At 49.7% G+C, this 22248-nt stretch overlaps 1 protein-coding gene across 6 annotated transcripts in view; it reads right to left on the bottom strand.

Annotated features, from left to right (window-relative positions):
• Positions 1-22248, bottom strand: part of TCF3 (transcription factor 3) — a 620473-nt gene that overhangs the window by 202940 nt on the left and 395285 nt on the right. For all 6 annotated transcript variants that reach the window (XM_078670855.1, XM_078670856.1, XM_078670859.1 and 3 more), the window contains exon 12: positions 13340-13398. In XM_078670855.1, the coding sequence (XP_078526981.1) occupies positions 13340-13398 (59 nt within the window). The remainder of the gene's footprint in view (positions 1-13339; positions 13399-22248) is intronic.

Here is a 22248-nt window from a genome sequence, read left to right as displayed (position 1 = left end):
TCGCTTTTACTTTCGCGATTATTTTCCCTGCTGTTTTTTTTTTCTCAGGGCGCCAGTTATGTCTAAAATACACACTGATAACAAGCCGTTGCATGCATAATTCTGTTCCAAGACGTATTATAATAAGTGTATTTTCTAGCACTTTCTGCTGCGTCAGAGTTTCTCACACTGGGAAGAACGGCTGCAGCAAATTTCGCGCATCCTTGTGCACCTATGAAATCCGACACAGTTGGTATGTATACCAAATTAAAATCCACTTACGTGTGTTTTTGGTCGTGCAAAAATGATGGGATTGTGTTTTTTCGATGGATTGGCTAAAGGAACCAAGCGCTGCCGCTGACAACAAAGATGTCGGCTTTATCTTGAGTAAATGTATTTGTTTATTAATTGGTGAATGTCTGTGTGAATAGAGAAGTGTAAAACAGTGCGGAAGGATGGCTGAACGAACGGCGGCGAGCATGAATGAACAGATAAATGAAGTCTTAAAATAACATTCTGTGGGGGCGTGGCTAGCAGCCGATGATGGCGGCAGCCTAGAAGGAGAGCTCCGTGATTAAGGCGGCTCCCAACTAAATCCGCACACCTATCCGGTAACAAAACTTCCCAGGCGGGAAGGCAGCGAAGCCCAGGAACAGGCGGCGGCAGTTCGAATTTGCTGGACCTCAATCCGAGGTCGGGAACAACAGTTACTGTCGGCGCCCCGAGCGGGCCTGTGAGCGACCTCCGGGCCGGGAGGCACAGTGAGCGGCACGCCGACAGGAAGTGGCCTGGGTCAGGCAGCCATCCACCGGAAACACCCGACCACGGAGAGCGCCGGGGTAATCGGAGACCAAGCCTTCCTGCATCCGTCACCGGACCGCGGGGAGCCGATCTGCCTGTCGGGAGGCTCAGCTGAGGTGAGGGGGACGCTAGGTGAGGACGGACTCCGGCGCCCGGAGAGAAGACGGGGGGAGCTGACGCCGCCATCTTCAGCAGCGGCGGCCGGAGCACAGAACCGGAACCGCGCTGCCTCAGTGTCTGCACGGCGGCCCCCCCCCTGACCGATCGGAGAGCCTGGCAGGGCGCAACAGACCCGAGGGCATCCCCGCACAAGCACCAGCAGAGCATCTGCGCGGGGCGCCCGTCCTCGCAGCGGAAGGACCTATCTGGGAACAACCCGAGCCCCCCATCGCCATCAGGGGACCAAGCACGAAGCTCCGGCGAGCCAGGGTCGCTGTAAGCGGTGCTGGAAGGGGACAGAGGGAGTCCTCCAGGGCGGCGTTATTCGGTTGCGCGCCCCGTCAATGATTCCGTGACCCGGCCGGCCGCCACACACCGGAGGCCCGTTCAGATCCGCAAACTCACTGGTACACCTCACGAGGGCCACTACTACCCCCATAACCACAGCGGGGGCCCAGGGAAGAACCCCGGTAGCCGACAGAGGAAGATAGCTTGGCCCGAGAGACTCCGGGATGGCTGGCAAGGGGCATAAAGGCGTGGCGACACAATCACGCCTGGACCGCTTTGCTTATGACAAACCCGGCTCCCCCTCTCCCTCACAGGACGCCAAAGCACAGGCGAGTAAGACAACCGAAGTGACCGGAGGCAAGAAGGCGACCATCGATGATGTCATGCGGGCCCTCACGCAGGTACAGGCCACGGTGGGGTCGATCTCGGCCGAGATCACACTTATAAGGGCGGACTTCCATAAAATGACAGAGAAAGTGAACAATATGGAGGTTGTGACCAAGTCCCTGGTCGAGGACGTCTCGGAACTCCAGATTACTGTGGAACGCATCTCGAAGGAGAACAAAGATCTACGCGACAAGCTCGATGACCAGGAGGGGCGCTCGAGGCGGAACAACATCCGTATTATTGGTGTGCCAGAATCGGAAGACACGAGGGCGATGGACCTATACGTGGAGAGTTTGATCAAAGACACCCTGAAGCCCAAAGGACTCTCCGCCTTTTTCACAGTGGAAAGGGCGCACCGGGTACCGGGGGGACGCCCCAAGACGGGAGCTAACCCCAGACCGATCATAGCGAGGCTCTTCAATTTCAGAGACCGGGACGCCATCCTACAAGCGGCGAGGAACTCGCCCCCCATTAAGATCCAGAACGCGACGCTGGCATTCTTTCCTGACTACACGGCCGAGGTGGCACGGAGGAGGCGAACCTTTTTTGAGGTCAAAAAAGAACTCAGAGCCAGAGAAATCCCGTACTCGATGCTCTTCCCGGCCAGGCTTCGGGTCGTAGCGGACAACAAGACTTGGTTTTTTGAATCCCCGGAGATGGCGCAGGATTGGCTGGAGGGTTGGAGAACAACGGGCCCTCGTCGCTCAAATAGACAGAACAAACACCGTACAGCTGGCTCCCGACAAGACTCACAAGCCAACGACGAAGATCTAGAGATACATTCCCCTTTATCCGATTGTCAGGAGGATAATGCAAACGGGGATCAATAAGTCACAGCCATGGTCCGACTGAACGGACGATGATATGTCAAGGCAACGCCGCCTTGGACACTGGGCGGAAAGGCCTCCGCAACTGAAGAAGGGGGCCGCTGACCACGGAGAAACCTTCACCCCAGCGAGCAAGTACTATGTTATGGGACGGGATCAGGCACTCTGCTGAGTTGGGGGGGCGGGCAGTTCTGAGTCCGTTGAGCAGGGGGGCAGGGAGGGGGGGATTTGGGGGTAGAAGGGAGTTTCGGTTTTTAGTTTCTACACAGGGGCAGAGTTGCTACAAAAGGGCACACGAGTATAGGATGGTATTGACACAATGCAACACACAGGGGCATTGCACGGACCTCATGGTCGTCCCCGACCGTAAATTCACAGGCCATACACCCACGCAGGATGGGGGAAGACACTAATGTAGGGCAGACGTCCCCGCTACTCCTCATGTCCTGGAACGTAAGGGGCCTGGGCGACAAGATTAAACGTGGGCTGGTCTTGCAGAGTATAAAGAGGCTACACCCCGCCCTGGTCCTACTGCAAGAGACACACCTCACCGGCTCAGCCACGAAGGCCCTAGACAGAAAAGGCTATAGCATGGTAGTCCACTCTGGATTCACAAAGGGGTCCCGGGGCTCCGGGATATTGATTCATCGCTCATCCAGGTTCATAGTCCAATCAACGGCAACAGACACACAGGGGCGTTTTGCGGCGATACACGGCCAGTGGGAGGGGAAGCCACTGAATGTGGTCTCGGTCTACATCCCACCAGCGCTACACAATATAGCTTTTCCGGAACTAGGGAAATTCTTGTTAGATCTTCCTGAAGGGGATCTTGTTGTGGGGGGAGATTTCAATGCTGTGGCACTGGACTCTCTAGACCGCCACCCGACGCGCATGCGTACACCAGGGCCCTCCAAATTGCATGACTTCATGAAAGCGCAGGGTTTAGTAGATGTGTGGAGGCGGCTACACCCAGATGATAGGCAATATACATACCATTCAACAGTCCATGACAGCCTGTCGCGGATAGACTATTTCCTGACACTGGGGGGGGGGGACTCCTCGCTTTCACTGACTCCCAAATTAGGCCGAGAGGAATCTCTGACCACTCCCCGCTTACACTGACTCTGTCCGGTCAGAGACAAGCCCGCAGACGACTTTACCCTATTTACCCGGGTTACCTTAAAGAACCGGGCGTGTCCAGGGCCCTGCGGAAAAGCACACGGTCTTACTTTGCAGAGAATGTGCAGTCAGTGGAGTCGCCTACTGTTCTGTGGGAGGCCTACAAGACAGTCCTCCGCGGACAGGCGATCTCGGTGATCGCACAACACAGACGCACACAACGTCAGGAGCTAACAGACCTAGAGGAACAACTGAATAAGGCAACACGAGAACACGAGGGGAACCCGACTGGAGACACCCAGCACACGCTCCGACTGGCCCAACAGAGTCACTCCGACTTTCTGCGCCGCAGAGTGCGAGACAATATGTCCGCAACGGCGAGCAGGGTGTACGACATAGGCGATAAGGCTGGGAAGCTCCTGGCATGGTTGGAGAGGGCGCGGGGTGGCCAACGGGCGATATTGCAACTGAGGGACTCCCAGGGTGAGGTACATACCAGTCCGGCACAAATAGTGGAACTCCTAGCTGACCATTTCCACTCTGTATACTCCCCTGACTATGAGGTCACACGGGAAATGGCAGAAAGCTCCCTTGTGGGAGTGCAGACCCGCACTCTCTCCCCAGACCAACGGGACGAGCTCGACTCCGCTCTAACGGAGGAAGAACTACAGACAGCCATAACAGCGCTGCACCCCGGGAAAGCACTGGGCCCCAATGGTGTGCCAATAGAATGGTACAAACTTATGTCCGAGACACTGTCCGCACCATTACTCGATGTGTTTCGGGAGTGCAGGGGACGGGGACGACTGCCCCCTGATCAGCGTACGGCCACAATAGTCGCAATACCTAAGCCTGGCAAACCCCCTGAGGAGTGCGAATCCTATCGCCCGATCTCCCTCCTTAATGCCGAGAGTAAAATCCTGGCGAAACTGTTGGCCACCGGGCTACTGCCCCATCTGGCGCACCTTATACACCCGGACCAGTCGGGCTTTATGCCACACCGCAGTACGGCGCTGAACTTGCGACGGCTGCATGGGGTATTGGCCCGAGCCCCGCAGTTGGAGGAAGCGGCAGCGGTACTGTCGCTTGATGCCAAAATGGCGTTTGATATGGTGGAGTGGCGCTATCTCTTTGCAGTCCTGGAACACATGGGTATCGGCCCAACGTTCATATCATGGGTCAGACTGCTATACACCGAACCCATGGCTAGAGTGGCCGCGAACGGACACATATCGAGGGAGTTTCCGTTGGCAAGGGGCACGAGACAGGGATGCCCACTCTCGCCACTACTGTTTGCCTTAGTGCTAGAACCTTTGGCCACGATCCTCAGAACCACCCAGCTGCTGAAAGGTATATCATGGGAAGGTGGAGGCGAGGATAGGGTTTCCCTATATGCCGACGACATGCTCGTCTACCTTACGGACCTCGCGAATGGTATCCCGGTCTTACTGGCACTATGTGAAAGCCACGGTACGGCCTCAGGCTATAAGCTCAACTGGTCCAAATCCGTGCTATATATGATAAAGGGCGACCTTCCAATACTGCCTGAAGATTGCCAATTACTCGTGGAACGTTTCGCCTTCAAATACCTAGGGATACGGATTACAAGGGAGCACTCGACCTTCCTTGACCTGAATCTTAAGCCACAGCTGGACAAATTGAAGACTGATGTGCGCCTTTGGAAAAATCTCCCCTTAACACTGCTAGGTAGAGCGGCACTCTTTAAGATGCTGGCGCTACCTCGCTTCCTTTATGTTCTGGAAAACACGCCGGCAGTGGTCCCCGTGTCATTCTTCCGCCACGTCTCGGCCCAACTGTCCACTCTTTTGTGGGGAGACAAACCGGCCCGGGTCGCACAGTTGAAACTAACCAGAGACTGGTATAGCGGTGGGATTGCACTCCTGTAGGAAGGTAGAGCCCTGACTATGGTTGCCCCCAACTTTTTGCCTGGTGTTTTGCTGGTTTTCTGACTTAGTTGACCTGGGACCCTGCTATTCAGGGCCCCAGGCCTACTGCTCTCTCTGTAAAATGGATTCCATGTACCTTAGGTACATATCTAAATTGGATACTGAGTCACCTTATCAGTCCCTGTACAGTGTACCTTAGGTACCCAGGGCATAGGTGTACCCAGGGCCTACCAGGGGCTGCAGCATGTATTATGCCACCCCTGGCTGGCCATCCAAATCTGACACAACTGGCTGCTTGACAGCTGGGGCAAGGTGGTGTAAACACCCTTTGCTTTAGATATAGTATACCTATATCTAACCCTAAAATGGACACACAGATCTCCTATCAGTCACTCCTATGGCAGGCCTTAACAATCCTGAAGGCAGAGTGCTTGGAATCGTGTGAGATGGTGCTCTGGCATGAGCTGAGCCTGTCTGCGGCTTTCGGGATCCATCCCTTAGCCGTTTCCATGATATCGCATACCATATACTCTTAAGTGCATTATAATCCTCGCGGTTATATGCCAACTCTGGTATCGCTTTATCAAAACATGTCGAGTAAGGTGTCATACGAATTGGAATACTAACCCCTCGCCAATTCTGGCGACGGGGTTAGCATTCCACCCTTCTAGAGGGACACGACATGTATGTAACCCCTAACCCCGGTTAAAGTCAGACAGAGCCTCAGCTCCACAAAATGGATGCTGCCACCGAGACACAAGTCTGCCCTCCTGCTGCTGGGAGTCCTCCCAGAGCAGGAGATAAGGACAAAGGGTTTCCTGCCAGGGGCGGTGCCAGCACCGTCCCAGACAGGGTTTTGTGTATTGTAGGTAGGCAGGGCTTTAGAGGAAGGTGACTGCACGTGGCACCCCGGTGCTCACTGTGCATAGGCTGGCTGGAACCAGTTCCAGGGTCACTCCAGACCCTGTGCTGGGGAAAAGCCCGCCAAGGAAGTGGGTGTAACCACCCCCCTCCCAGTCCCACCCATAGGGCAGGACTTAGTCGCGTGCCAGCCCCTTTTTACAGGATAAAGGTAGAGACTGGCCCCCTTCCAAATCAGATCATCTTTGGAATCAAGACACGACTTTCTGCGAAAGGACTTCAAGATTTCCTTCTTCAAGATTCTCCCTTGTGACTAAGGAGTAGTCACCCTGCATCCGCAGGCACCATCTAAGAACACTGCGGTCTGCTGCAAGTCCTTCCTCCGGAATCCGACTGCCCAGCTCGACGAGAACCGGCTTCCCTGGCACCTCTGACCTCTACCCGCCTCTACAGCCAAGCTGAGAACCGTGGGTGCGACGAGACCTCAAGGGACCGGCCATCTTCAAGACTGCACGACTTCTTTCCAGCAAGCCCGCCGAGTAATCTACTGGTGAGTGCTTTGGGGTCCGAGAAGCCCCGACTCTGAGCAGCTCCAGCTCCGAAGTGCAGCCCCCCAGCATCTCCACGATCTGCGTGGGGCCCTTCTGCTTTCCGCTGCTCACCGCGTTGTTTGGCTACTAGCCCGTTGGCTTGTGGCCTTCCTGACGACGCCCGACGACATTTCTGCTGCTGGTCTGGTTGCTCCAGACTGGCCCTTGCCCCCTTCCAGAAGAGGAGCACCCCGGACCCTCCTGGTCCACTCAAGACGCCATTTTGAGTCCACCGCGTGGGCTTGAATTAGCCAAGGCTTGTTGCCCAATCCTGGGTAACTTCGACGCCGACAACTTCATCCGTCGTGGGACAGCTCGCACCTCCATCCTGGTCGCCGACAACGCCTCCTGGTCCGAGAGACTGCAGAGCCCAGCAGTGCCCACTCACCTGACTGCGGTGACTTCGCCCGGTGCCATCCTGGTGCCCACTTAATCACTGGCTAGTGATTCAAGAACTTGGTCCCCTCTGCTTTCAGGTTTTCTTCTTCCTTGATCCAGGCTTGGATCCATCGAACTTTCCTTCACTGGTCGCCTGCCAGCAACTTCTTCCTTCCAGGCTCCTGGTCCGGCAACGAGATCCCCGACGTCTTTTCAGACCTATGCAGCTGCAGCCCCTGGGCTAGGTAACTTCGGCACTCCGGTGTCCCAGCATAGCCTCACTATCCAAGGGTCAGGATCCACTGTCGTTTTCTCCCTACCAGGTCGGGTTCGCCCGTGAACACTAACTTTGTGAATTCTAGCTTCCATAGACTTTGTCCCGCATCCCGCGTGAGAGTGCACACTCTGCACCCGAGTCCCCTAGGCCTCCTAGTAGTAATCTAACGATTCCCTAGTCCAGTCCTAGCGATTCCAAAGCCTATTAGAACTGTTACTTACCTGCTAGTAATTCGCATTCCACTTTTAGCGTATATGGTTTTTCGTGCCCCTCGGGCATTTGTATAACGTGCTAACTTAAGTATTTTCGTAAGAGTTTTGTTGTGTGCCTAGCACCCTGTCCTCATAAAGAGTACAGGGTTGTTGTGATTCTAATAAATACACTGTTTATTTTCATAACACTTGTGTGGTGTCCTTTCACTGGGTGTTCAAGGGGTAATGTGATGGTAAAACAGCTGGCTTAACACGCCCTCTAGAGTCTTAGCCTTAGACTGCTCGTATCCATGCTACTAGGATAGCTGGTCTATAAGGTTGACTTACAACCAATCATCAATAAGGGTTGTTTGGACTGATATATAGTGATCACTAGAATAGTGAGCACTGCACATCAGGCCAACTTCTCACAACTCCCCAACCTTGAACTATATTACTGGGCGGCTCACCTTAAGGTGATTAACCAATGGATCCACGCAGCGCAAGACGACCCAGCGTTCAGGGCGGATAGACACCAACTAGGCTTGTCCACCCTGCTAGCCCCACTCTATAACAAAGGGATGGTGAGGAAGTTAGAGGGGCCTACCAAACACACTGTAACCTTATGGCACAAAGCTCAGAGACGGCTGGGATGGGAGGGAGTGATCACCAGGCTCACGCCACTATGGGACGCCAAGGCCCTCGGTAACCTGCGCAGCTCTAAGGGGTTCGACCAATGGGACAACATTGGGATCTCCACGGTGGGCGATCTGTGGACCAGGGAGGGTGTGCTCTCCTTCACGGCCCTAAGGGAACAATACAACCTTGCGGAGACCGAAACATACAGGTACATACAAATTAGGCACGCACTCCTGTCGGTGCTAGACACTGGGGCGACGCTTCCGGAGTCGGCTCCGTTAGAGGACCGTTTGCTAACGGACTACATGGAGGCCGGGGCTACCTCCCTCACTTATCGGAAACTCATGAATAACCTGCCGGACCCCCTGGGGAAGCTAAAGGAGTATTGGGAGGACGAGATAGGGGACCTAGATGAAGCTGACTGGAATGCGGCCCTGGCTTCGCCCAAGGAGGCGGGTATTTCCACTCGATTCCGACTGATCCAGTTCAAAGTGCTGCACAGGGTCTACTACACCCGCACGACACTGTATAAAATACATAGAGCTGAACACCCACACTGCCTGAGAAGCTGCGGGGAGGAGGGTACGCTATACCACACTATATGGACGTGTCCACATATACAGGATTACTGGCGGCGTGTCACGCGCACGATCGGTCAGACCCTACAGAACCCATTTACACCAGACCCCAGGATCTGCCTCCTGAATGTGTGGGGCCCAACGGATCTTTCACTGCATGCGAAGAGGTGGGTGGTCATAGGGGTAATGCTGGCGAAACGCGACATCGCGAAAAACTGGGGGGCACAAGAAACACCGACACTGGCGCAGTGGTGCAGAAATATGGATATGATTATGCTGACCGAGCGGGCAGTATATCAGCAGAGACATAATCCTCGGAAATGGAACGGGATTTGGTCACCTTGGAACAAGTATAGGGGAGACCTCTGTGAGCCCCTGCCCGAGGAAGGGGATGGGGACAGCTCAGAGGATGACGAAGGTCTGGATTGATGGAAGGGAGGGGGGAGTGTAATGTGGAGACAATGAATGTTACAGAACCTTGGAAACCTGCCCACAGATGCTCTTACTGAACTGTATATCTGGACCGTGACCTGATAGTTGCATTTGGGCACTCTGATGTTGATATGGACCATTGCTAGGACTCGTGGAGTTAACCCTGAAAGTAGCAAGTTGCAGTTGGGGGGGTGAAATATTAAAAAAGTTGCTCTACTGATTATGGCAGCTGAATGTTGACGCTGCACCAAAGATCTAATGCACGTTACTGTATACCATGTGACAGCAACAACAAAAATTAAAAAAAAATAAATAAATAAATAACATTCTGTGAGAGAAGAGAAATGCGTCATCTAACACGCCAGGCACTAAAACTGAAGCATGTTTGGGAATTAGCATCCTGCACTTTAATGAGAAGACATCGTAGATGCAAATGCCAAGGTGTAGATAAGTGACGGGAATGAGCCCGGACATTGGTGGGTGAAAGAGTAATGACGTCAGTGAGGATGAATGGATAAATGTGTGGGAATGAACAAGAGTAGATTGATAGACGAATAAGTGGGCAGTAGGTAGCAGGGGTTGGTATGCTGATGTGAGAATAGAGAAATAAAATAAACTCCGTGTGAGAGGGGGGTTTCTCTTGTATTTTCCACAACTTCCAGTAAGGGGAACGCTAACTAAAATGGCTGCACATGCATAAGCAGCAGCAAGGAAGAATATTGTTGTACTGAATCAATGAAAGGATTTTAAGTTAGGATCTCTTTTTTTTTTTTTTTAAAGCCCTGCGTGAGAGCACGCTGCTAGGGAAAGGTGCGCCTCCGCAGATCAAGGTGTCATGTTCTGTAAAAACCTATCAATCCAGTGCTGGGGGCTTGTGTGGTTTGTACTGAAGATCTGGGTTCTCCCTTTGTTGGAGCAGTCGATCGGCTATCCATAAACTGAACTGGTACCTTCACTCTTCAGTACGGCCGTGAACATGGCTGCAACACCACCGTTTACTGCAGACAAGTAAGCGGTGACCTCACAGGCACCATCCCAAAACGATGTCTTTATTGACAGATTGATGTTGGAGAATTTCGAGGAAGAATCCCACAAGATGCCATCAGACATGCGATAACTGTATCCGTTCAACAAAGGAGAGCAAATGATTTGAGCCAGATTGCAGTGCTTAATTTGTAACATAAATAAATAAATACAATTGCAAGGCCCAGGTCTTCTCTTTGGGGCACACTGTCGGCCCTGCTGAATGGCGGTGTTGCAGATACCACGCAGCCTGGTCTTGATTCACCCCAGGACCCTTTCTTCCCTCAGTCTACACTCCCCGCCTCTTTACTGCACCTCTGCAGGTTCTTTATCGTCACTGCTTTCCCCCTTTGTTAAGGTTTTCCTATCTTTCTCTTGTATACCTCTTCTCTTGCTCATGGGTAAAGTCTTATGATGAAACATAAGTCCCGGTCCCCAAAAATGAATAGTTGTGCCCACGCCACCAATTAGGCATTGGGCCAGCGTTGAGACCTAGAACTTGCACATAATGAAGACAAAATGAGGCCAACAGGAATATTTAGCACTGGCGTAGGCTAAAATGAATAATATCAACTTACCAGGGGATAAGCATCCGTCTGTGTGTCTGTCTGTCTGTGTCTATAGAAAGTTGTGACAGGTAAGGAGAACCATGAATGTTTGAACCCCAGTCATTTATACACATTTTCCTGGCTCTGACTACACGGGGGTCATGGCTGATCTCAATGATAACTTTTGCCGGTAATAATGTTTCTATTACTTACAGGCAATCACATTACTCCTAGTCCTACTCTCGCTTATCTCCATTATGCAATGAAGCCCCTGGGCATTGTAGACACACCCCCTACCAAAGTAACAGGCATTGAAAATGCAATAGGCCTCGCCTTTGATTAAGTTAAAGCCATTTGCTTTTGCTAATGGTATTGTATAGCAAAGCAAATGGCTTTAACTTAATAAAAGGCGAACCCTATTGCATTTTTAATGTCTGTGTAATGTAACTGGTGCTCATGTAAAGCGCTCTAAGTTTGCGCTATATAAAACTGAAAAATGAGTCGCTTTGAAGTTATATCAAAGGCAGTGACAGGTTGTATTATTGCAGAGTTGAGTTTTTTGTTTCCACCCAGAGTGTAACAAGCATTTGCAATACAATAGGTCTTGCATTTGCGAAGTTTTAATCTATTGGCATTCTAAATGACAATGCCTTTTATTTATGTTTTTAAAAGCAAGACATATATAAAAGGTTTTTTCATTATACACGCACACACAATCCCACTCTATAAACTTTCCTCCACTTTACGCAACACCACTAAATGCTAAACTACTCAACTTCACTACACTCTATAATAATTTCCTCTACTCTATACTACACCACACTACACTCTCTAGGTCTACATTAACAAAATTCGAGCTAGTCGTGTTGCTTTAATATTTGCTACGCCAAAAACTCAACTTTTAATAATGCGAGACATATTGCATTGCAAAGGCTTCCTTAGTCTGTAAGCACTATTTTCTTTAATGAGTTTCTCCTGCTGCAGGCACAATATGCTTTCAGGCAATGCGCACCATGCACGCTTTAACTTCCCTGGTTTGATGGGTCCCCCATCTTCAAGATGGTGGGGCTGAGTTGTACTTCACCTCGCCTCCCCGCCTGAGGGGTGGAGTTGGCAGAGGTGGTCACGCCTCTCTTCCTTACTTGTTTCTCCCACCGTTTCTCCCGCCCAAAGTGGGGGTCAGAACCAGTGGGGACCAGTTGCTGAGAGCAGCAGGTGACCTGGGAAAGCTAAACACACAAAATGTGTGTTTGACCTGGGAAAGCTCACAAAGGCGGCAAGCCTTTGAAGCTTCCCCTTCGTGAACCCTGCCCATCCTGGGGGAGGAGGCTTGGCACCTCGTCCCAGGATGTGTATTGTTTTAGGCCCCAGAGAACAGCAGGCTCTCGACCCAGGGATCCAGACACCCGTCTGGTGGTGGCAGCTGAAAGCAGCCACTCAGCCTAGACACTAGTGATAGGTTCGTTTTCAGGGGGGGCATCTCTAAGATGCCCTCGGTGTGCATTTGTCATTAAATTCTACACAGACTTCAGTGTGGGTTTAATGTGCTGAAGTTGATACCAAACTTCTCAGTTTTCAGTGTAGCCACTATGGTGCTGTGGAGTTCATAATAATTAACTCCCAGCACCATATACTCTTAATGGCAGCATTGCACTTACGATATCTAAGAATGGACTCAGACACTGTAGGGATACAGGGCTCATGCACCTGTACCCTCACCACTGTTACATTGCACCGAGGTAGAGGGGTGACTGATCTACGCCAGGGCAGTGGGTTGTAGGCATGGCACACAGGGATGTGTGCCATGTAGACTTCACTTTGTTCTACACCAAGATACGCAGCCTACAAAAGCAATATACATGTGTAAATGTACAGGGCCTCTAAGGGTGGCACAATAAGTGCTGCAACCCTAGACGTCTTCCCTGGTTACAGGGGCCTGGGTACCTCTGGTACCATTTACCAGGGGCTGACCTGTTGCCAGAGATGCCAATTGAGTTTGGGTTAGTTTTGGGGAAAGAACACATGCCCTGGGAACCTGATTGGCAGGGACCCAGGGCATATCAGTAGTCTTGCAAAAAGTGTGTGGGTGGTTACTGCAACAGAAACCCAGCTTCTCACAGTTATGTCTTGAACAGGACATTGGTAGGGCTGAATCTTGTTTTACAAACAGAGCAAAATGTTGGTATTTTGTTCTGAAAAGCTGACTGCCTTTTAAAATGTGTGCTTTAAGAACCGACCACTTGCAGGTGTTCTAAAGGCCTGCAAGACAGATGCTGTAGGGAGGCAAAAAATATGGACAGCAAAATGACTTCATATGGAAATTGTATGGCAAATGCAAAACAAATATGTTCTCACCGAAGCAAGTGCCTTCCCAAGAGCATCACCTGAGCTTCCAGCTGTGGTTCCTCTGCTACCTGCAAATCGTAGACAAGTCAGGTGAAGAGAGTAACGGTTACAAATTAATAAAAATGGTGACCGCATACAAATCTCAATAGAAAGTAATTAAAAGACATTACATTGGTGTGTTCTAAACCAGGGCAAAAATGCTGGTTCTTTTTTCAGACTATCCCCAAGGATGATGATGTGCAACCATTCAGCACGGCCATAACATACATTAAGAAAACTGTTTTAGTAGAATTTCGGGTAGATCAACACGGTTTGGCAGGGTTGCTCCATTTTACTAGTAGCAGACTTGTAAAGGAAAAATGCTACTTACCAGTATGCATCTGTTCTTGGCATGTAGAGCTGCAGAATCACATACTTGTGCATAGATAGCCATCTGGTGTTGGTCTTGGATGTTTGCACTTTGTTGTTGTCTTGGAATAAGTCTTTGTAGTCACGAGATAGGTGACTCTTCCTTTGGACGATGGTGCGCATGGGCATCGACTCCATCCTTGGATTGTTTTCGCCATGAAGGAAAATGATGGAGTTTGCAAGAAACAGAAAAGATGTCCATGTGTAATGTATCTAAGTAAAATAACCCTGGAAGAGATAGAGGTATCAGGGAGGCGGGTGGGCGTATGTGATTCTGCAGCTGTACATGCCAAGAACAGATGCACACTTGTAAATAGCATTTGCTGTTCGAGGCATATGAGCTGCAGAATACATACTTGTGCATAAACTGTATAGTAGTGCTCTCCCTTAGCGGTGGTGACCTTTATCTGTTGCAGAGGTCTGAAAAAGTGTTTTAAGAACAGCCTGGCCCACAGGAGCTTGTTGTTTTGCTTGCTCATCTACACAATAGTGTTTGGTGAAGATGCGTGTTGTAGACCATGTTGCTGCTTTACAAATGTCATCTAAGGGAATGTGCCCCAAGAATGCCATGGAAGCCCCTAATTTGCGTGTTGAGTGTGCTCTAGGGGGAATTGTTATTGTGCATTTTGCCTTGTGGTAGCATATTTGAATACATTTGACTATCCACCTGGCAATTCCAGCTTTGGAGATGGGGTTTCCTTTATGAGGTGGAAAGAAAGCTACAAGCAGTTGGTTTGGTGTTTGTAAAGGTTTTTGTTCTGTCAATGTATTAAAGTATAGCTCTTCTGACAAAGTGTGTGAAGGGCTCTCTGCTACAGAATCTGGTTTTGGGGAAAAAAACTGGTAATTCCACAGATTGATGAAGATGGAAAGCAGAGATTACTTTGGGAAGGAATTTTGGATTTGTTCTAAGAACCACTTTGTTATGATGTATTTGTAAGAATGGTTCTTGTGTGGTTAAAGCCTGGATCTCACTTACTCTTCTGAGAGAGGTGATCGTGACAAGGAAAGCTACTTACCATGTAAGGAACTGCAGTTTGCATTTGAGCAGAGGTTCAAATGGAGGATCCATAAGCCTAGTAAGGGCAATGTTTGAATTCCACTCTGGAGAGGGTGGGATTCTGGGAAGAATTATCCTTTTAAGGTCTTCCATAAACGCTTTGATGGCAGGTACCCTAAACAATGACAAATGTGGTCTGTTTTGTAGGTAAGCGGCAAGGTCAGCAAAATGTAGTCTTATGGATATGTATGCCAGATTACATCTTTGTAGAAGCAGTGAATAGCAAATAATGTTTTAAATTTAAGCATCTAATGGGTCAATTTTGTTGTTACTGCAGTAAATGACAAATCTTTTCCATTTGGCTGCATAGCAAGCTCTAGTAGTAGGGCGTCTAGCTTCTTTAATGTTCATACAGTCAGGTGGGAGGTTAAGGTAACTGAACTGTATGACTTGGCTTTTATGAGCCAGTAATACAGGTATGGAAACACATGAATTTGTCGACTTTGCAAGTGGGCGGCTACTACTGCTAGACATTTTATGAAGACTCTGTGTGTACTCTCCGAATGGGAGAACCTTGAATTGATAGTGCTGACCGTCCACTACAAACCTTGGATATTTCCTGTGTATAGGGTGTATAGAAATATGGAAGTAGGCGTCCTTGAGATCTAGAGTGGCAAGGAAATCGCTTTGTTGGAGTAGTGGGAGGACCTGTTAAAGAGTGACCATGTGAAAATGGTCTCATTGTATATAGACATTCAAAGGTCTGAAGCTTAGTGTTGGTCTGAGAGTTCTGTCTTTTTTGGGGATGAGAAAATAGAGGGGGTAAACTCCTGTTCCTTGATGCTGAAGGGGAACTGGTTCTATTGCATGCTTTTGAAGAAGTGCGAGAACTTCCTGTTTCAGGAGCGTCAAATGTTCCATGGAGCGTCAAATGTTCCGTGGACATTGGACGTTGTCTGGGCGGTATGGTTGTGGGAGTTGCGTTAAGTTCCAGGCAGCAACCATAATGGATAATTTGTCTTACCCACATGTCTGTAGTGATGGGGCTCCAGACAGGTAGGAACTGTGAGAGTCTTCCTCCGTCCGGAGTGGAATGGTCTGGAGGGAGAGGCGGGAAGCCATTGTTTGGTAGTAGGGGAGGTTCCGTTGTTATTACCTCAGCCTCTACCCTTATTATTTCCTCTGTACCCACCTCTAAAATATGCCTTGTTGGGGGATGTTTGTGTTGTACTCTTGTAGGAGGAAGTGGTGTGCTAATGTTTTTGGATGAGCCCCTATAAAAGGAGCGACAAAAGGAATCTTGTTGTGTTTGAGATTGTAAAAGAAAGTCCAATTGGTCGCACACTGCTTGTCCATGCTCCCATTGATTTTGCAGTGTCTGTGTCCTTTTTCATTTTTTCCAAAGCTGTATCCACAGCTGGGCCAAAGAGGTGTTCTTGATCAAAAAGCTGATTTAAGATAGTTATTTGCACTTCTTGTTTAAAACCAGAAGAACAAGTTACTTACCTTCGGTAACGCTTTTTCTGGTAGATACAATATCTGCCTGTGGATTCCTCATCTTGTGAATATCCCCCTGCGTCAGCAGCATTCGGAAATTCTTTTTGTAGCTTCGCGCCCACGTGGAACAACGTCACAGAGGCACGGCATCGCGCGCGACTCGGCTGACGTCACCGACACCATAATAGGCCCACGACGGCGTGATGACATCAGTTCCGCCCTTTTTTCCGTGCAGAAATATACACAGTATACACAGTACACAAAGAACAAGTTACCTTCGGTAAGGAATATGCTACTTACCAGTATGCATCTGTTCTTAGCATGTAGGGCTGCTGATTTTCACATCTTATGCATAGATCGCCGCCAATGTTGGGTCCGGATGATTGCACATTGTTGTCCTGGAAGAGTCTTCGAAGTATCACGAGATAGGTGGCTCCTCCCCTGGACTACAGTTCGCATGGGCATCCTCTCCATCCTCAGATTGTTTTTCGCCATTGTGGCAGGGATGGAGTATGATACAGTAAGTGATGTCCATGCTAGAGAATAATTGTGAGTGCTACAGCTGTGACAGGCACCGGGGAGGAGGGAGGGCGATGTGAATATCAGCAGCCCTACATGCCAAGAACAGATGCATACTGGTAAGTAGCATATTACGTTCGAGGCATGTGGTTTGCTGAATTCACATCTTATGCATAGAATGTATAGCAGTCCCCTCTTAGCGGCGGTTGCCCGTGCCAGCTGCAGCAGTCTGAAAAAGAGTTTTGAGTACAGCCTGCCCTACAGCTGTCTGCTGTTTGGAGTGTACATCTACGCAGTAGTGTTTGGTAAATGTATGTATGGTAGTCCATGTGGCTGCCTTACATATGTCTTCTAGAGGAATGTTTCCTAAGAAAGCCATGGATGCCCCTAACTTGCATGTAGAATGCGCTCGTGGGGGAACTGTTAATGTGCGTTTAGCTTTTTGATAACAAATTTGTATGCACTTAACAATCCATCTGGCCATACCCGATTTGGAAATGGGGTTGCCTTTGTGTTGTGGAGAAAAGGCACCAAACAGTTGTTTAGTCTTTCTGAAAACTTTTGTTCTATCTATATAGTAGAGGAGAGCTCTTTTAACGTCAAGGGTATGTAGAGCTCGTTCTGCCACAGAATCTTGATTAGGGAAGAATACTGGCAGTTCTATAGCTTGATTGATGTGAAACTGGGACACCACTTTTGGCATAAATTTAGGGTTAGTGTGCAGCACTACCCTATTAACGTGAATTTGTATGAACGGCTCCTGAATAGTTAGGGCTTGCAGCTCTCTAACTCTTCTGAGTGATGTAATTGCAACTAGGAAAGCCACTTTCCATGTTAGGAATTGTATCTCACAGGAGTGTAGCGGTTCAAAAGGTGGTCCCATCAGTCTGGTAAGAACCACTTTGAGGTTCCAGACAGGCGAAGGTGGGTGTCTAGGAGGAATGATTCGTTTGAGCCCCTCTAGGAAAGCTTTAATAGCAAGTACCCTGAAGAGGGAAAGGTGTTGCCTGTTTTGGAGATAAGCTGCCACTGCAGCTAAATGGATACAAATAGAGTTGTAAGCTAGATTGCATCTGTGTAAACGTAGGAGGTAACAGATGATGTTTTGAGTAGATGCATCTAGAAGATTTGTCATTGTTACAATAGATGACAAACCGTTTCCACTTCGCCGCATAGCATGCCCTGGTGGTAGGCCTCCTTGCCTCTTTGATAATATTCATACAGTCGGGGGGTAAGTTTAGGTAACCAAACTCTATGACCTCAGGAGCCAGATCACAAGGTTCAACTGTTGCGGATCGGGGTGCTGAATGTTGCCATGGCTCTGCGATAAAAGGCTGGGTGTTAAGTGCAGCCTTTGATGAGGAACCACAGAAAGTTCTAGGAACGTGGTGTACCATGGTTGCCTCGCCCATGTTGGAGCAACTAGGATCAGAGTCATTGAGTGTTGTCGCAGTTTGCGTGCCACTAGTGGTATGAGCGGGGCTGGGGGAAAAGCGTACGCAAACTTGCCTGACCAGTTCATCAATATCGCATTGCCCTGAGATTGCAGGTGTGGAAATCTGGCGGCGAAGCTTTGGCATTTTGTGTTTTCCCTTGTGGCGAACAGGTCTATTTCTGGGTGACCCCACCGCTGGAAGTATGGCTGCAGCACTGAGGGGTGTATCTCCCACTCGTGTATCTGGTGGCTGTGTCTGCTGAGCAGGTCCGCCATCTGGTTGTCCTTGCCTGGGAGGTGTTCCGCCATGAGGAAGATGTTCCTCTGAATGGCCCACTTCCACATACTTTGCGCTAGATGAGACAACTGTGGAGTGTGTGTCCCTCCCTGCTTCTGTATGTAGTACATGGCAGTCATGTTGTCCGTCCGGACTAACACGACCTTGTTGCACAAGTGTACTTTGAAAGCTTTTAGCGCTAGAAAGATTGCCCTCAGTTCCAGCAGGTTGATGTGCATCCGCCTCTGCTGTGTCATCCATAGTCCCTGCACTGTGTAGTGGAGGACATGCGCTCCCCATCCTAGAAGAGATGCGTCCGTCATTAGCACTATTTGTGGTACAGGCTCTTGGAACGGTCGACCCTTGCAAAGGTTTTGTGGTTTCCACCAATGCAGAGAGTTGTATGCGCGACCGGTTACCAACACTAGGTCCTTCAATTGTCCCTGAGCCAGGCTCCACTGCCGTGCTAAGCACTCTTGGAGCGGACGCATGTGTAGTCTTGCGTGAAGGACTATGAAGATGCAGGAGGGCATCATGCCTATCAACTGCATAAACACCTGTGCCGTGAGCGAGTGTTGCGTCTGAATTTCTGAATGAGTAACCGCATGCTGTTGATTCTGGCTGAGTTTGGCTGCGCCTTTGCCGCCAGAGTGTCTATTGTGGCTCCCAGGTACTGCTGTACGTGGGCTGGCTGAAGATGAGACTTTGGGTAGTTTAATGAGAATCCGGGGCTGTGTAGGAGGTGAATAGTGCGGGACACGTGGCTGGCACATTGCTGGGCTGACTTCGCTTGGATGAGCCAGTCGTCCAGATAGGGGTAGACGTGAACATGGTTTCTCCGGAGGTGTGCAGCACCTACTCTAGGCATTTGGTAAACACCCTGGGGGCTGTGGTCACCCCGAAAGGCAGTACTTTGAACTGGTAGTGCTGGTTTTGGATGGTAAACCCGAGATACTTCCTGTGTGCTGGATGTATAGGTATGTGGAAATATGCATCCTTTAAGTCTAGGGTATCGAGGAAATCTCCCTGACTGAGTAGTGGTAGAACTTGCTGTAAAGTGAGCATGTGAAAATGTTCTGACAAGATGTATTGGTTTAGGGGCCTGAGGTCTAGTATTGGTCTGAGAGACCCATCCTTTTTGGGGATTAAGAAGTACAGAGAGTACACCCCTGTACCCTGTTCTTGTATAGGGACGAGTTCTATGGCCCCTTTTTGCAGCATGCTGATAACTTCGTGCTGCAATAAGTCTATGTGCTCTGCGGACATAGGACGGTGTTTTGGGGGTATGTTGGGTGGAGTGGATGTTAGCTCCAGACAACCATAGCGAATGAGTTGTCTTACCCACCTGTCTGTGGTAATGCTTTCCCAGACTGGCAGGAACTGTTGCAATCTGCCCCCGACCGGTGTTATATGGTCCGGGGGCAGCGACAAGGCGTCACTGCTTAGTATTGGCGGAGGATCTGGTGTTGTTACTCCCTCGTCCTCTGCCTTTACTGCTGTTGCCACGGTATCCACCTCTGCTTGTTTTAGTATAGGTGGATTGCGTGTTCCCTTTGTTGTATTGAGTCTGCTGGGACGCCTGTCCTCTAGAAGCTCCTCTGTTATTGGAGTGACGAAAGAAACCACCTCTGAATTGTTGAGACTGCAAGGCCCCCATAGATTTGGCTGTCTCAGTGTCTTTCTTAATTTTTTCTAAGATGGAGTCTACATCTGGGCCAAAGAAAAAATCAGGGTTTACAGGCTGATTTAGTAAAGTTGTTTGAATCTCTGGTTTGAACCCTGAGATACGCAACCAAGCATGCCTTCTCAGCATAACACTAGTGTTGATGGCCCTGGCTGCAGTGTCAGCTACGTCCAGCGCACATTTAACGGAAGCGTTGGATATGAGTTTCCCTTCCTGTATCAGTGTTTCCGCACCTTCTTTGTAGGCATCAGGCAAATGTTGTAGCAGTTGCTCCAGTGTGTCATAACGAATAGTTTTCTTACCTGTCGGTGTAGTTTTGCAGCTTGAAGATCTTTCTGGATTCACTATGCTGTGCATTATTCCGCGGTCTTGTGGTTGGGTCCGGATTCGTAGTCTTTTCTTTGTTTTTTTTTTTTTTTTTCTCTTTGCCCAGGTGGGCGTCGGCGTCACACCCCCTTTGGGTGTATTTCCGGTGACGTCGGCATGCTTCCTGCGGAAGCTCCCACTCTTGGGCGCCATCTTCGGGTTCTTTTTTTCCGTGTTTCTTTCGTTTCCGAAGTAATGGCAATGTTCTTCTTAGTTTGTATTTACCGCTTTGTATTTTCAAAGTCTATTCTTTAGTTAACCACCTCTTCTCTCTCCAGCCTCATCTTTCTGGCGGAGGTGGGTGGGTTCGCTAGTGAATCCAGAAAGATCTTCAAGCTGCAAAACTACACCGACAGGTAAGAAAACTATTCGTTTTGCAGCGTGAATCTTTCTGGATTCACTATGCTGTGCATAGATTTTGTAGCGGTTTCTCATCTCTGTGGCGGCTGGGTGGAAGATGAGCGTTGGGTGTTGAATATGTGCTGTAGCACCTTCTGTCCCACTTGAGCTTCCTTGTTCATTTGTATGTCCACACAGTAGTGCTTCGTGAACGTGTGCACCGAAGCCCATGTTGCCGCCAGGCATATGTCCTCTATGGGTGTGTTAGCCAGGAAGGCTATTGTAGCGCCCTTCTTCCTGGTGGAGTGGGCACGTGTCCCCTCAGCCAGTTCCTGTCCTGCCCGTTTGTGGCAGAGTTGGATTGTTTGTGCGATCCATCGTGCAATGGTCCTTTTGGTTACTGCTTTGCCCATGAAGCTGTTTGCGAAGGACACAAAAAACTGTTTCGTTTTCCTGTGCCCCTTTGTCCTTTCAATGTAGTGCATGACTGCCCTTCTGGCGTCCAGGGTGTGCAGAGCTCTCTCTGCGCTGGTTGTGGGTTTTTGGAAAAAACTCGGTATCTGTATAGACTGGTTCATGTGAAAATTGGATACCACCTTCGGCATGAAGTGTGGGTCAGTCCTCATCACAACTCTATCGTTGTGTATTTGTATGTATGGTTCTTGTAGCGTCAGCGCTTGAAGCTCGCTTACTCTGCGTAAGGACGTTATCGCAACCAGGAAGGCTGTTTTCATAGTTAGCATCTTTAGGGAGGCCTTGTGAAGTGGTTCAAAGGGCTCTTTCATGAGTTCCGTTAGGACTGTGTTCAAGTTCCATGCAGGTGGCGGCACCCGCTTGGGTGGTGCGATCCTTTTCGCTCCTTCTAGGAATCTCTTCACCACCTGTGATGTGAAGAAGCTCCTGCACGTTTCTCCCCTTGTGTAGGCTACTATCGCTGCCAAGTGAACTCTTAACGAGGATGAGCTAAGGTTCTTCTCCAGTAAGTGCGTCAGGTACCTTAGCACTGTGGAGTCCCTCTTCATCTTATTGTGGAGTCTTTCCTGTCTGCACCATATTGTGAATCTTTTCCATTTCGCAACGTAGCACTTTCGAGTGCTGGGCCTTCGTGCCTCCCGAAGTACCCTCAGGGTGCTTTCTGGTAGTCTCAAATGTGCGAACTCTATGTCCTCAGGAGCCACGCTACTAGGCTCATGCTCTCTGGCTCTGGATGCAGTACCTCTCCGTTCTGCATGGACAGTAGATCTTTCCTCCTGCTGAATCTGTGGGGTGCACACTGTGTCATCTCCATGATCTGCGAGTACCAGGTCTGCCTCGCCCACTGCGGTGCGACCAGTATCAGTGTCATGTTGCTCGCTCTGCACTTGCTCAGTACTCTGTGCATCAGTGGTATCGG

This window comes from Lissotriton helveticus, chromosome 12 (genome assembly GCF_964261635.1).
Source record: "Lissotriton helveticus chromosome 12, aLisHel1.1, whole genome shotgun sequence".
Taxonomy (NCBI): domain Eukaryota; kingdom Metazoa; phylum Chordata; class Amphibia; order Caudata; family Salamandridae; genus Lissotriton; species Lissotriton helveticus.
Note: the sequence above shows the minus strand (reverse complement) of the source record. Positions and strands in the feature narration are given on the sequence as shown.